Here is a 15,072-nt window from a genome sequence, read left to right on the forward strand (position 1 = left end):
AAATTCACTAGAGAGAAAACGAGATGCACATAAGTCATTCTAACGTCTGCAAAACAGGGCTTGGCAAGATCCCTACAGCATAAAAAAATCCAAGGTATATGGAATAACGGTATAGATGTTCCTGTGAAATAGCACTGCTTTTTATTTGTTTAGATGTATTCACTATGTTCACGGAATTCAGTTAACAACGTTCTTCTCTCGGCCCTTTCTTTCTAGACAGGAGTTCTGATGCTCTTATTCCATCTTCATTCAAAAGCCTCCCCTCACCACCACCCCCCCACATTTTTTATCTCTTTGGTTTCCTGCCTCTGGACAATATCTGATCTCACTGTAGCTTCTTTTGAGCATATCAGTCAATCTTTCAGTATTTCAGATTTGGATTTGCCATGTCTTGAGCAAACATAAGATATAGTTTTATATTTTATTCCCCTGTTTAGATGGTTACTTGTACTGTTTGAGTTGCAACAATAACACAAAGGGGAGACTTATAAAGAGTAACTGCCATGCTCATTCTTGGGTCTTATCTAATAGCTCATTATCTGATCTAGTTGACCCTTCCCAGCCCCACACTGCCACCCCCGTTCTTGCTCACTTTGGAATTCTACTTCCTTCTCACTCATATGGCCTTTAGAGTCTATCCTGTCACTGACTGCACTTCACTTTCCGCCATCCTGCAGAACTGTGCCATTAACTAAATTTGACATTTCATTTTCTACCCCTCCTCCAAGCAGATTTAAACATTGAGTCCTGGGGACTCTTACTGTTCAAGCTTCTTTATCTTTTTGGTTTCTAAGCACTTCATGAAAGGGAGTGAAAAGGAGTTTCTATTTTCCTGCACTAATAGTTAGAGTTGCTACCTTATAAAAAGGAGAAGGTGAATGTGAGAGTTGAGATGAAAAAGAAAGAATCTGGATCCTAGCGTCAACTTTTAATGTCTTAATTTAGACCTCGCTTTCTCCAGAGAGCCTAAAGCTTTCTACTCAAAGTTCCATTCCCAGACAGCGGCTGCCTCATCACCTGGGAGCGTGTTAGGAATGCAGAATATTGGGGCCCACCCAGACCTACTGAATCAAAATCTGTATGTTAACAAGGTTCCACGGAATTCATATGCACAGTAAAGTTTGAGTGGCACTAGACTAAAGCACCTCTTATTGCTATTCCCCAAATCATACCTAGCTGCTTTCCCATGAAAAACACACGCTACTCAATTTCCTGATGTTTGACTTCAAATTTTTGATTAAAAACAAAATATAAAGCATGTATAGACTATTAAATAGATTGTATCCATATTCACATATTGCCTTTAGGTTAATGAGCTTCTAATAGAGAAAATCTGTTGCCTTTTTCCCAATAAGTTATATCTAAGCAGTTGACTTAATTGCACCTCATTGATTCTGTTAACTAGTTAAAAGAAAAAAAAAAAAGTAAGCTTCACTGGATCATAGTTCCAGGTTCTTACATTTGGTGAGTTTAATAACCCACTAATCCAAGTCACATATTTGGGTCATTCCCATAGTTTAATTTTTAGAGTTCCCATAAAACTATGTGTATTTAACCTCACTCTGCAATTTGAACCTCAAACACATTATTTGGTCTATATCTGTATCTGTACTTGATCTGTATTACATAATATCTGAATACTTAAAAAAATCAACCGCTCTCCCCCCACCTGGGCTAACATGGCTTTAATCTCTTTCACATCTCCAGGAGCTGCCTAGTGAAATGTCTTCAGAGGTCAAGCAAGTGACACTACATGATGTGGCTGGAAAGAGTGGGGTGACCTATGGCAAACCAGAGAAATCATTACTTTAAATCTTCCTGCTTTTTGGAAATACTTTACTACTACATACTCTAGTAAACCTCTTCCCTATCTATTAGATTTTGTAACTTGAAGCATGGTGAACCAAATGAACTTAAAGTACTTCAAAACATCTCATACATTTGACTACACAGAGATCTTTAGATAGTAACTCCAAAATTACCATTTCATAATATCCTATCCTCACACCCCTCCATTCCTGCCTTCTCAATCTGAAAATTCTTTTTCCATTAAATACACCAAACGACCTGCTTGTGTACCTACAACCTCAGCCTTTCCTGTCAAAATAAATGAACTGACTTTGGAGTTATATTTTCTCCCTTCCATGTCAAGTGCTTTCTCAACTTGTGCATTTCCATCAACTTACAAGCATGTTCTTTAAAGAACAAAACCAAGAGCGTTGCCATATACCCGTGTAGTGCTAGCTAGTTCCATTTCTCAGATCTTCACAGCAACGGTATCTTGAGGAGTTACTTAGTTCCTTCTCAACATCCCCACCTTTCGTTCTCTTCTTCCCACTTCAGTAAGACTTTGGGTCATACTCCACCCCTGAAATGACTCTTATCAAAGTCACCGACAGCCTCCGTGTCCACAAAACCATTGCTGGCTTTTCTTCCTCTTACTCCACTCCTCAGCAGTATGGAAGCTGTTGAACTCTCTTCTCCTGGCTTCTGGGACAGCAATGTAGCCTGTCTTTTCCCCCAACCTCACTGACCGCTTGTTCTCAGCTTCCTTTGTTAGCTTCTCCTTTCTGCTCAACCTCGATATGTTGCTGGGCCAGGGCTCAATTCAAGGCATTCAACCTCCATCCATAAACATCTTCTCCTCGGATGGTTTGGTTCAGTCAGTTAAGATGGTCCCTAATAGTATCTACATGATTTCCACATTTTTATCTCAAGTCCCACCTCTGCATTGACCATTAAACTCAACTGAGGATGACATGGCATCGCAAAATAAGCTTGGCCAAAAAGAAACGCCTGATTTCATCACCACCTTCTCCCTTCTGTTTCTCCTCCTGTCTCAATGAATGCTTCAACTATCCACCAACGTGCTTGAGTAAAAATCTAAGACCATTCCTCCTTATCCTTCACCCTTCACATTAAAGCTATCAAAAAACCATCAGCAATGCCATCTAAACATACCCTGAAACTACCCACTTCTCTCCATCTTTACCACTATCACCCTGGTCTCAGTCACTATCATCTCTCACTCAGAAGATACCAGTGGCTTCCTAACTATCTCTCTGCTTTCAGCTGTGACCCTCCTGCAGCTCACTCTCCATAACATAGAGTAATTTTATGAAACTGGAAATATGACCGAGTCAATCCCTTGCCAAGAATTTTCCAATGACTTTCCGTTTCACTAGAAATAAAATCCAAATTTCTCTTCACCAATGACCCAAAAGGAATTCTGGCCCCTGCTTATAGGTCTACTTCATTTTCTAACACTTTCCTCTCTACTAAATAAAATTCAGCCACCCTAGCCTTCTTTGTGGTCCCTGAAGACTCCTACCTCATTCCTGACTTAAAGACCTTTCACCCAGTATTCCTTCTGCCTAGATCTCTGTAGCTTTGTTTAGCTGACTCCTTCTTGTAATTCAGCTCTCAGCTCAAAAGCCACTAACTCAGAGAGGTCTTCCGCAACTGTTTAACATGTTAGCTCCACCTTTACCATTCTCTATCATCTCACTTTATTTTCATTAGCTTGTTGAACCTTTTATACACTAATGTATGCTTCAGCCTCAAAAAACAGTGCCTGGCACAAAAATGCTCAATCAGTAGTTGAATTAAATGATTTTTTAATCACAAATTTATCAATGAGAATAACAAATTGTTTTAATCAATTATAAATGCCTTTCTGTAACTTCTTGAAATTATGAAGACAACGAATACTTAGAAAAATAAGGAAAGGGTTACTAAGCATACTTACTGTAATACCTTCACCAGACAAGTCACTACCACTTGAATTTTCACATTTTCTTCCAATGAACTAAATGTTTTATGTTATATATACATATATATATGTATATATAAAATACATAATAACATATAAAACTAGCATAGATTTATGCTAGTTTCATAAACTTTAATTCAATTAGTAAAAATCAACAAAAATACGAGAATTTAAATTTTAAATCATGTACAATTACGTGGTTGTATAAATTCCTAAAAGAAGTATGTGAAAGAACAAAGCTGAACAATAGCAAAGAATGTTCTTGAACTAAATGTCACTCTTAATTGTCATTATAAATGATTATAAATGACCACGTTTGCTTTTAATGAAGGCAATCGGTAAAGGTAACTACAAAAACAATTAAGCAAAGAAACTGCATTTTCCTACTGAAAATAATTATAAGTTTGGGATATGTTCCCTAACTAAACTACCTCTTCTAAAACTAAGTTAAAACTTTTGGTTAGAAGAGAGTTAAGGCTGCAGATCCCACCTGGCCCATAGGAGATGGTTCATGTTTGATGAACGAGTGGGTGAACAAGCTTGCTCATTTCTCCCATCCATTCTTCCTTGAACCATCCTAGGACCACTATGATGCCACCCAAACTGTTTTATCAGACCTCCAGTGTGGCCTCCATATCTCAAAATTCAAGGGTTCTCATTTTACTTGATCTTTATAAGCAACATTTAACAGAGTTGATAATCCTTTCTGCCTTTCTTCATTTGGCTTTCAGGACATCTTGCTTCCCTGGTTTTCTTCCTAGTCCTCAATTCCCTTTGCTGGTCCTCCCCCACTTCCCTACCTCTACACTGTAAAGTATGTTGAGGGCTCACTTCTTGAATATTTCTTTTTTCTGTACTCATTCCCTTGATGATCTCTTCTACTGGCTTTAAATACCATCTAAATTCTGATGAATCCTAACTGTATGGTCCAGATTAGATTACATGTATCTAATTGCATACAAGACAAATTCACTTGGATATTTAAGGGAAATCTTAAATTTAGTCTATCCAAAATTGAGCTCCAGCTTTCTCTACCAAAAGCTGGTCTATCCACATTCTTCCCTATCTTAAAAAATGGTAACTCCAATACTTCCAGTTCCTCAGGCAAAATCTGTACAGCCACACCCCACATCCAAAATCATTCTGTGTTACCTCCAAGATGGAATAAAATCCCAACGACATACTCCATGATGGTGCAACTAGTACTTAATGAACAGGAACTGGGCCACTGTCCTGTTCTGCTAAAGTTCTCACCTTCTCTTGTTTTTAGGGGGGGTGGGAGAATAGACTGGAGGTGAGGGCAGACCACGTGGAGAAACAGCAAGCACCTTTATCCTGGGAAGCAAGGAGGCAGAGTTTGCTTCCACCTCCTCTGATCTCTTGGAATCGGGGTGGCAAAATGGGTATCAGTAACCTGCTGATTTCTAGAATCTCTGTAACCACTCTGAAGTCAATACAAGTTGAAAGTTCCCCATCGATATTTAAACCAGAATGGAAACTGCCACCGGTTTTCAAAAACCACAGCCAGGGCTTGGGAGGATTTAGACCTTGCACCAGATGCAGTAACTCCCAGCCTATTGGCTACCTGGCTGGCCAAGTCAATTGCACTAGTCTTGCAACAAGGCTTCCTTGAATTTATCAATATTGATGTCATGACTACAAAGGAGTTTCACTGTGGATTCACACCATGCCACTTCTCTTCACTTTCAAGGCTACCATCCCACTCCTAGCCACCATCAATTGCTGGAATGATTATTGCAATAGCCTTGAATCCCTGCTCACACCATTGCCCCACCTCCCACCACTTTAAAGTCTGTTCTCAACAAACCAAACCGATTCTAAGTATAAGTAAGATCATGATATTCCTCTGTTCAAATGGCTCAAATGGCTTGTCACTCAGACTCAGAGTGAGTCTTTAAAATGACTACAATGACATGTATCTGTTCTCCTCAAATAAAGCTCTGACCTCATTTTCTGCATTACTTCCACACTCACTCTGTGTCAGCCACATGGGCCCCTTTGCTGAGTTGGGATATGAGGATCTTTACACCTATTCCAGGAAAGGAAGAATGTTTGTTATGTTTACTGCTGGGTCCTAGACAGTGCCTGGCATTTGATAAATTCCTAATACCTGTTGAATGAAGGAATAAACAACAATAACAATTTCAAAATTTTGTGACACTTTTCTGACTCTGGGTGTTCCACTCTCCTAATGAAACTGCTTGTCGTCTCTTGCCTTTCTAAGATCCTAGATTTGTTGCTTACATTTAATGAGGAATCTTAATCTCCCAGAACTCCAGGGTAGTAGAACTGAGCTACAATGTCACTACTAAATTCAGTAGAACTGAGCTACAATGTCACTCTCTTCCTATAGGTACTGCCATCTACAGTGGAACTTCCAAAAAGGAAACTACATTAATTTAAAGTGTCAATGTCTTTAAAAAAACAAACAAACAGAAAAACACACAACTATGTATCAAATTAAGGTTTTGAAAAGTTTTAAATTCAGTAGACGAATAAACTAAAACAAAAGATAGCTTTATTGGATCTAAACAACATTAGTGAAGTAAACAACATTAGTGAAGTAAATTAAAAACACTTTAAGAAAATTAAATGTTATTTTAAATATAGAATAAACTTTAAAAGCTTTAAATAAGAATAACATTCTTTGAAGCAAGAAAGATATTTCATGTACCTTTAAGTGCATATGGATTATACTGTACATCATTAAGATATGCAAATATTTAACTTTTGAAAACTACCAGGCAAGTGCAAGTATACAGAGAGAAAAATCATTGTTTTAGGAATCAAGAGTTGCAATAAAACCTTACTGATAGTGAATTCCTGCCACTTTTAGCAAGATAAGAAATGTGTAGACACTGAGCTTTGGGTAAATAAATTATGATGCCATCATTTCATTCTTTGCATTTATTCTGGATATATGTCATTGGTGGCAAATAATGCCAGAAAATGTGAAGTTATGAGAGTTGTTTTGTGAGAGCAACTCACAAGCTAAAAATCACTTTTTCAGGCTTGGATTCATACTACAGATAGTCAGAAATAGGGCAGAACTCAGACTAGCATCACCCTGTTCAGCAAACTAGGTTATCCCCCGTCCAGTTTCTGGAATTATCTGCTGCACTGAAGCACAGAAGAAAAATATCTTGATTTCCAGTGTTAAGCATGACCATATAAAGAATATATGTGACAACTGGAACTAAGCCATTGTTTGCATCAATATATACCATAGACTGCAAGTACCACTGGCTATTTGGCTTGGAGCCTCTGGTTGCCCAGCAAAAGGATAAATATCCAGATATATTTTGTTCTACATTTGGAAAAATGCTGTGCAAAGTTTCTGCCCCTAGTCTTACCATATGTGAAGTGAGAGCAAGTAGGCACAGCCATCAACCCTCCCAGCAGAGTATCTGTCAACGGGGGGATGGTGGTGGTGGGATGAACTGGGAGATTGGGATTGACATATATACACTAATATGTATAAAATAGATAACTAATAAGAGCCTGCTGTATAAAAAATAAATAAAATAAAATTTTAAAAAAAAGTTCTCTAAAAGACATGGAAATAGTTATAATAGTGGAAAATGGCTTATAGAATTAGCATGATATAATGACACATGCCATGTTTAGGTAACGTGTCCTTATGTTGCTAAAATACATTCTAGACTTAGGTATGCTTTCTATCACAGTGAGCTATTTTGGATTTTAGCCAATCAATAAGTTTTAGAGGCTCTATTAAAAATTTGTTAGAAGGGGTAAATACTCATTAATTTAATTATTTAATTAAATTATTATTAATTTATTATTTAAATTAATTTATTATTTAAATTCCAGAGCACTTGAGTATTATCTCAGCAGCTCTATATTACAGGACGATTTTTAGTATAGCATGAATATTTTTAAAAATAGAAAAAAAAATCCTGAATTATTTATTCCTTCATCTCTGGTATTTCCAGTTTCCATGTCACTATCTCTGGTATTGGTGATAGCCTACCTTCCAGAACTTTTATTATTTTAATTCCCGTTTCTTACCTGTCTTTCATATTTATCTCATATATAATCTTACCTATTCTTCCATCTCTCCCTTTATTCAACACATATTTACTATCACTCAGCAATGTTCAGTCAACAAATATTTACTGAGTACTTCTTTGCATCAGGCACAGGGTTATAAATATAAGTAGGGTACATCCTTACCCTTCTAGGAATTCAGTCTTGGAAAGGAAAATAGACATGTATATATGGAATTGCAACAAAATTTCAATACTATAAATAGGCTTGAATAAAATCCTTTAGGAGCACAGAAGGAGTGGGGCAGGGGAATGAGCGCATCAGAGGAAGCTTTACAGAAAGACAGAGTCTGAGCGCAGTCTTGAGTTTGTCCGGAGGAGACAGGATGCACAGGCATTCCGGGCACAGAGGAAACTGAACTAGCAAAGAGGCACAGAGGCATGAGGAACACAATCATCTCTAAGAAGAGTGTATATTTTAAGTGTGAACACAGATTCAAAGATACGCAAGGGAGTTGAGGCTATGGGGCATATTGGGCTAGACCTTTTGTAAGTTATTCAAGGTGGGCTTTAGCTTACGAGCAGCCAGAAGTTCACAGAAGCTTTGGGCAGCTGAGTGACCACCAGAGATTTGTCTGAGGGAAAAGACAGACTGAGTAACAGGGAGGAAGGCGGACTAAAGTAGAAATAAAGTAGAACTAGACGGTACAGTCCGTTGCAGGGGAAGCTGTGGTACTCATCGCAGGGACGGGGGAGGAGGGGGAGACCACGAGCATCCGTTGGGATGAAACAGAAGACATGGGTTCACAAGACATTTCTGGGCTTCCCTGGTGGCGCAGTGGTTGAGAATCTGCCTGCCAATGCAGGGGACACGGGTTCGAGCCCTGGTCTGGGAAGATCCCACATGCCGTGGAGCGACTAGGCCCATGAGCCACAACTACTGAGCCTGCGCATCTGGAGCCTGTGCTCCACAACAAGAGAGGCCACGATAGTGAGAGGCCCGCGCACCGCGATGAAGAGTGGCCCCAGCTCGCCGCAACTAGAGAAAGCCCTTGCGCAGAAACGAGGACCCAACACAGCCAAAAATAAAAATAAATTAAAAAATAAAAGAATCAAAGAGTGGAGAATTTAAAAAAAAAAAAAAAAAGACATTTGAGACAGAATCTAGAGAATCTGGCAAGTAACTGTTTATTTATGTTTGTGCGTGAATTTTACGTGGAAGTGGGTAGGGGGAATGAGAGCAAGGCAGGAGCTGAGGATGTGCCCAATTTTCTGCTTTTTGTTTGTTTGTCTTCTGTTTAGAGAGGACTAAGCCGATGTCCATGGCGTCCAGGGAGAAAAGTAGGACCGTGGGCAAGGACGGAACAAAAGCAGCTCAGTTGCTTTTTAGAAATCTTAAACTTGAAGTAACTGGGGAGTCAAATGACATGGAGAGGACCCAGTGGGCAGTAGGAAATAGGAAAACAATGCTCAAAGACGACTTCTGGATGGAGTGTCGACTACAGGCCATCAATACACGGACGGTATTTAAAGTCAAAGGAGTAGATAAAGTCCTGTAGGAAGGGAGAAGGCCGAAAGTAAAACCATTGGGGCCAAACATAAAGTTTTAAGAGATGAACAGGAAACAAGAATATGCTGAAGAAATAACCAGAAAAATAAAAGAACCAAGTGGTGGGGTCAAAACCCATGGAAAGGAAAGGCTTGAAGAAAACTAAGAGTATGCTCAACAGGATCAAATCTCTTACCTCATTGCAGCCTGTGGGTTTCATATTCCTAACCTCGACTTTACCGATGAGAAAAGCAATGCCCAGAATGATTGCTGACCGCCAGACTTCACATACCAGTAAGCAGCAGAGACAACACGAGAACCTAGGTCCAGCGCCAGTGTTTTTTTCCTCAAAAATCCATTGCCTCTTCAGTAATAGCTTCATTTGATGACCTAAAAGCCCCAGTTTTTCAATGTATCCTAAGTTAAATGCTGGTAATCTCTCTCCTTAAGTTCACTGGTTTCTATAATTAACAACTCGTTTCTCCCCTTCCTGATTCTGCCACAGGGCTTTGCTTTCATCAACCGATTCTGCTTCTAGTTTCCTACAACCAGCCTGCCACTTACTCCATGTGTGTTGGTTCCTCTTCTTCTAACTGAGAAATGGCCTCCACTCTTGGCCACAATTTGCGGTCCTGATCACCTTCCAGGAACAACATAAACCTCAGCTTCCCCATTGATTAACTCTCTCGCTTAGGAATATTCCTAAATTATTCTCCATTATTCTGTGCTCCCTTGGCATTATTCATACATGTGAACAAAGAACTCTGTGTCCTTGCTCACTTGAAAATTTTCAAATATGTCTATTCTTTCTTCTCAATCAGCCTATAAGCTCTTCAAGGGAAGAGATGGCCTTGCAGAAGCCATTTTTAACCCTATTAATTAAATGAGCATTAGAGTATGGGTAGCGTTGTGATGTTAATAAACGTGGATGTGACTTGGCTGCCGGAGTTCAAGCACAAAGAGTAGACTAAAATAAGCACCAAATGTAAATAAGGTAACTGGCTATGCAAATTTTTAACGTAATATGACACATAGAGTGTAAGTGGCCAAAAGTGGTGGCACTTATCATAGGCCATTGCAGATTTCATAGGAAGTGGCTCTTTAGTTAGTTTTTAATTTTGTTTTATCAAAATAAATACACTTTAAACAACTATTTGAACAAATTTTGTTTTCACAGGTTGATCGACATCTGTACTTCCATTATTAATATGTAAGATATAAACCAACAGTATTTTAAATAAAATAGTATTGTTCATTTAGACTTTCCCGTAAATATGTTTTCTAGAAAATGCGTTCCAGTACTAACACTGGGAAATAAACTCCTCGGCAGCCCAGTTATTGGCTAGGACATAGTTCCAGTACTAACAGTATCTAAGGGCAACACAACATAAACCCTGGCTGGTTTCTGAATCTACATTTCAAGGACAGAATGAAGCCAGTGAAACCAAAAAGAAACTCATATAAACATCCTAGACCAGACATCATACAATAGGCAGTTATTTTCTTTGGAAGTCAGACATGAAAACAAATCACAGAATGTTCTTTCATTATTCCCATATTACTTAAAACACACACAAATATTCTCAGATTTCTTTTTGTGGGTTTAAACTCTCAAGTTCTTCCTTATTTTAAATAAAAAGCAACTGAATACCTATCCACATGGAATAAGCATACAGTGGCCTACTTGGAAAAGCTCCATAATTGGCTCTTTCTGTTTGAAAGCTCACAGATGAAGAAGTCATAGAATTTTGTACTTTGAACAAACACTTTAAAATACACAAAAATCAGAAATGTGAGACATTACAGATGTCACATTGTGCACAGAATTTTGAAAAGAGCGAACAATTTCCTCAGATATTCTATTTAAACAGTATAAGGAGACATAAAATTGGTTATATGTCTTAGTAACATTTACTGGGACCTTGTAATTGCAATACGCCTGATAATGAGCTAAACTTTACACAGGTCATCTCATTCCTCACATAATCCTCACAACAACCCTCTGAGGTGAGCGCATGTGTTAGACATGAAGAAACTGAAGTGGAGGGAAATTTATAAGCTGCCCACAGTCACCTAAGCTAGTATCAGTGCCAGAATTTAAACCCTGATGGCCTGATGTTTGGGCCCTGCTTCTTAATCTCTGATGAGTTCTCTTGAGTGCTACCTACTTTCTTTAGGGTAAAATATTTTTCTAGAAAAAGCTAAAATAATATAATGAAATATTTTGTAATGTGTAATGTTACCTTAGAATTTCCACGTTTCATGGAAGTTACCTAAATAGAGAATACCTATCAAAACTAATGTAAGTGCAAAAAAAAGAGTAAAAACCAGAATGTATTAAAATTAACTGCACCCTGCAATGTGTCCAAAGGAGAAATGTTAGCACCACTTAAGTTTGCTGTCACCAATGATTATTATCAGCCTTTGCTAGTGCATTCCTAATTCATGCAAGTAGGATAGATTTTTGAAAATTTTTCTAAGTATTCAGGGTATGAAGTACGCTAATATTAATGAGTTATAGTCTTACAAGAGTAATAACTAATAGTCTTTAAAAAGTAATTTTGTTTCCCCAACTTGCTAATTTACTCTCAGAGTGAATATAAGGTTATTAAGGATAAGTCACATATTTTTATTTAATCCTTCACCCAGGTTTATTTTCACACGTCAAACTTCACAAACAAATCCAGAAGAAAAAAAAAAAGTCATTACCAAAGTATTCCTTAACATAAAGCAACCATAGAAATGTTCACTTTACAATACGTCATTTACATACTTCTAAGAAACAACGGCCCATTAGAAATGATATAGTTTGCAAGGCAGAAATAGAGACACAGATGTAGAGAACAAACGTATGGACACCAAAGGGGGGAAATCGGGGGGTGGTGTGGTGGTGGTGTGATGAACCGGGAGATTGGGATTGATATATATACACTAATATGTATAAAATGGATAATTAATAACAACCTGCTGTATAAAAAAATAATAAAATAAAATTCAAAAAATTGTAGGGAAAAAAGGTAATATGGGGGCATTAGACGTTAATAAAAATACTCTTTTCTAGAAAAAAAAAGAAATGACATATATCTATATCTATCTACCTATCTATCCATATATGTATATCAGCCATCTGGAAAGCATCTTCAAATTATTGATCCTTGATTTTTTTCAGATCCACCATTCATAAGAAGATTCCATCGGTTAGGAATTAGGAAACAATTATTCTAAGTCACTTAAAAGCAAATACACCAACCACCAGCACTTTCAGGATAGGAATCTTTCTCTAAGAGTAGAATTTAAAGTACTTAGTAGGAACATTAGACCTAAAGGTATTTAATTCTACTCTGAAATTCAAAGAGCTCTTAGAATGAAAGGAACACTAATAAAAGAGTATGCGGAAGAAGATACTCTTGAAGAAAATTTTTTTTTTTTGAAATTTTATAGAGGACAAATAGTAAAAGATTAAATACTAGCATGATGGAATTTAACCATGGAAGCTAAAAGCATTATTAAACATTTCTATGTACATACCATTTGAAAATTTTTCTTACCATATACTCCATATTAGAGGCTGCTGGATACACCTGACTTCGTAACTTATTATGAAGGTCCAGGATACTCTGCATGTCATTGTCAGTGATGGCCCTTTTCCCTCTTTGCTTTGCCATCCACCACTCACCATCTTCATCCATGTACTTTTCCAAAAGTTTGTCCAATAAAGTGGCATTAGGAACCACCATGGCTGGAATTGCTCTGGCCATGAATAGCACTGTGGTTACTCTGAGCCACTCCCGCGCAGTACACTTCATAATGAATGATCTCAGGATGTCCCCGGGAAAAGCTCCAAGAAAGGTTCTTCCACTCCGTCTGGCTATAAGGACATACAGTGTAATTAGGGTGAAAATCCCGGCAGATATTAATTTTCTAATAACAAACATAATCCAACAGTTACAAAGGGATTGAGCCAGTTTGATTTGTTTATATAAATGCCAGCAAATGGACATGCACTTTTTGAAATAAATTTTCTCCCATCCATTTCTCTCCAGAGGACTTTTCACAATTGTTTCCACAAAATAGACAGCAATATTTTCCAAGATAATGTGCATGATGACAAAAATAAATGGCAAAAGTAACCGAAAGGAGCCAAAGCTTGAAAATAATTTCTGAATTACAAAGCTTTAAATGGCTAGATATTACATACAGCCTGCAAAGGGTATGTTGTCCCCAGAATGTTTTATCAATCAATCCAGAGGTTCACGTTTCTCTCTCTGTTTTAAGGTATTATTTTATCTCAGTGTCCCATCTCTGGTTCAGAATGTCAACGAAATTATGAAACTGAGGGTGAATGTTGTAAAGAAGTACAAACTGTTATTCACACATATATCCATGGGTACTTCTAGAGGGACCCCCGAATTAATGCGAGTGAATAGTTACGGTCGCTGGGGGAAGTCTCTTCTTCTACAGGCACAGGTCAAGAAGAAAATCATTATTTCCTAGAAAGTGTGTGCCTAACCTGTGGCCCGCACCCGATAAAGCCAACAGTACGCGGGCAGCTTCAGAGCCTCTCCTCCCACCCGCCGCAGGCGCCCGCTGTTCACTTAACCCAAACGAAAGGGCGCGAGGGGAGGAGGTGAAACTCACAAACTCAGAAGAAGGAGCTCCCACAAATCTGCATCGCGGCTGCTTTCCGAGCAGCCCACCCACCCTCCGTGCCGACCATTCTCTGCACGTTGATTTTTTTTTTAACATCTTTATTGGAGTATAATTGCTTTACAGTAGTGTGCTAGTTTCTGCTTTATAACAGTGTGAATCAGCTGTACGTATACATATATCCCCATATCTCTTCCCTCTTGCGTCTCCCTCCCACCCTCGCTATCCCACCCCTCTAGGTGGTCACAAAGCACCGAGCTGGTCTCCCTGTGCTATGCGGCTGCTTCCCACTAGCTATCTATTTTACGTTTGGTAGTGTATGTTATGTCCATGCCACTCTCTCACTTTGTCACAGCTTACCCTTCCCCCTCCCCGTATTTTTTTTTTTTTTTTTTTTTTTTAAGTAGAGTTTAAGAAGCCAAAAGTAGATAGGAGAAGGCGGGAGCCTGACGACTCGGCGCTGCGGTTTCAGAAATGCCCTTACCTCTCCAGCGTGAAGTTCCCTACGAGAGCTGAGCCGAGCGAGGCGGCCGGCTTCCCGCAGCCCGCACGCACGACTGCACATAGACAGCCCGGTTCGGGCAGGACCCGGGCACGGCGCGTCCTCGGGCGACGACGGCGCTGACTGCAGGGCGACGTGGGCCCCGGCCTCCGCGGCTCCTCCCTGGACCTGGAAGAAGGAGCAGGCAAAAAGTGCTCCAAAGTTAAGAGCCTGAGGCTGGGGCGGAACGGCGGCTGCCCGGTTAGCTCGCCAGGGTGGGCGCCCAAGCTTCTCGGAGCCTTATCGGTCGGCGCGAGGGGCGGGGACCCGGGCCGGGCTGGGCGGAGAAGGCTGGAGGCGACCTCGCTCCCCCGCTCGGTGCAGCCACCCTGCGCAGAGCCAGGCGCCGAGCGCTTCCGCCGCTTCCTCGAGCTCCCGGGCATTTATTGCGGTCCCAGCGCGCGCGCACGTGACGTGAGCTCCCCCTCCTCGCCCACCCCACCTCTGCCCGGCCCTGGACGGGGGCCCGCGGCGGGAGCGACGAGAGGCCGCCCTGTTTCTCCCCACGCCCCTCACCCCCCGGCCCAGCGAAGCC

At 39.8% G+C, this 15,072-nt stretch overlaps 1 protein-coding gene across 1 annotated transcript in view; it reads right to left on the reverse strand.

Annotated features, from left to right (window-relative positions):
* Positions 1 to 14,741, reverse strand: part of CRISPLD1 (cysteine rich secretory protein LCCL domain containing 1) — a 44,862-nt gene extending 30,121 nt beyond the window's left edge. Inside the window, exons 1-2 of the mRNA XM_007185072.3 lie at positions 14,481 to 14,741; positions 12,898 to 13,217 (exon numbers count right to left, since the gene is read on the reverse strand). Of these exons, the coding sequence (XP_007185134.1) occupies positions 12,898 to 13,155 (258 nt within the window). The 5' untranslated portion in view covers positions 13,156 to 13,217; positions 14,481 to 14,741. The remainder of the gene's footprint in view (positions 1 to 12,897; positions 13,218 to 14,480) is intronic.
* Between the last annotated feature and the right edge of the window lie 331 nt (positions 14,742 to 15,072).

The sequence above is a fragment of the Balaenoptera acutorostrata genome, chromosome 17, assembly GCF_949987535.1.
Source record: "Balaenoptera acutorostrata chromosome 17, mBalAcu1.1, whole genome shotgun sequence".
Lineage (NCBI taxonomy): Eukaryota > Metazoa > Chordata > Mammalia > Artiodactyla > Balaenopteridae > Balaenoptera > Balaenoptera acutorostrata.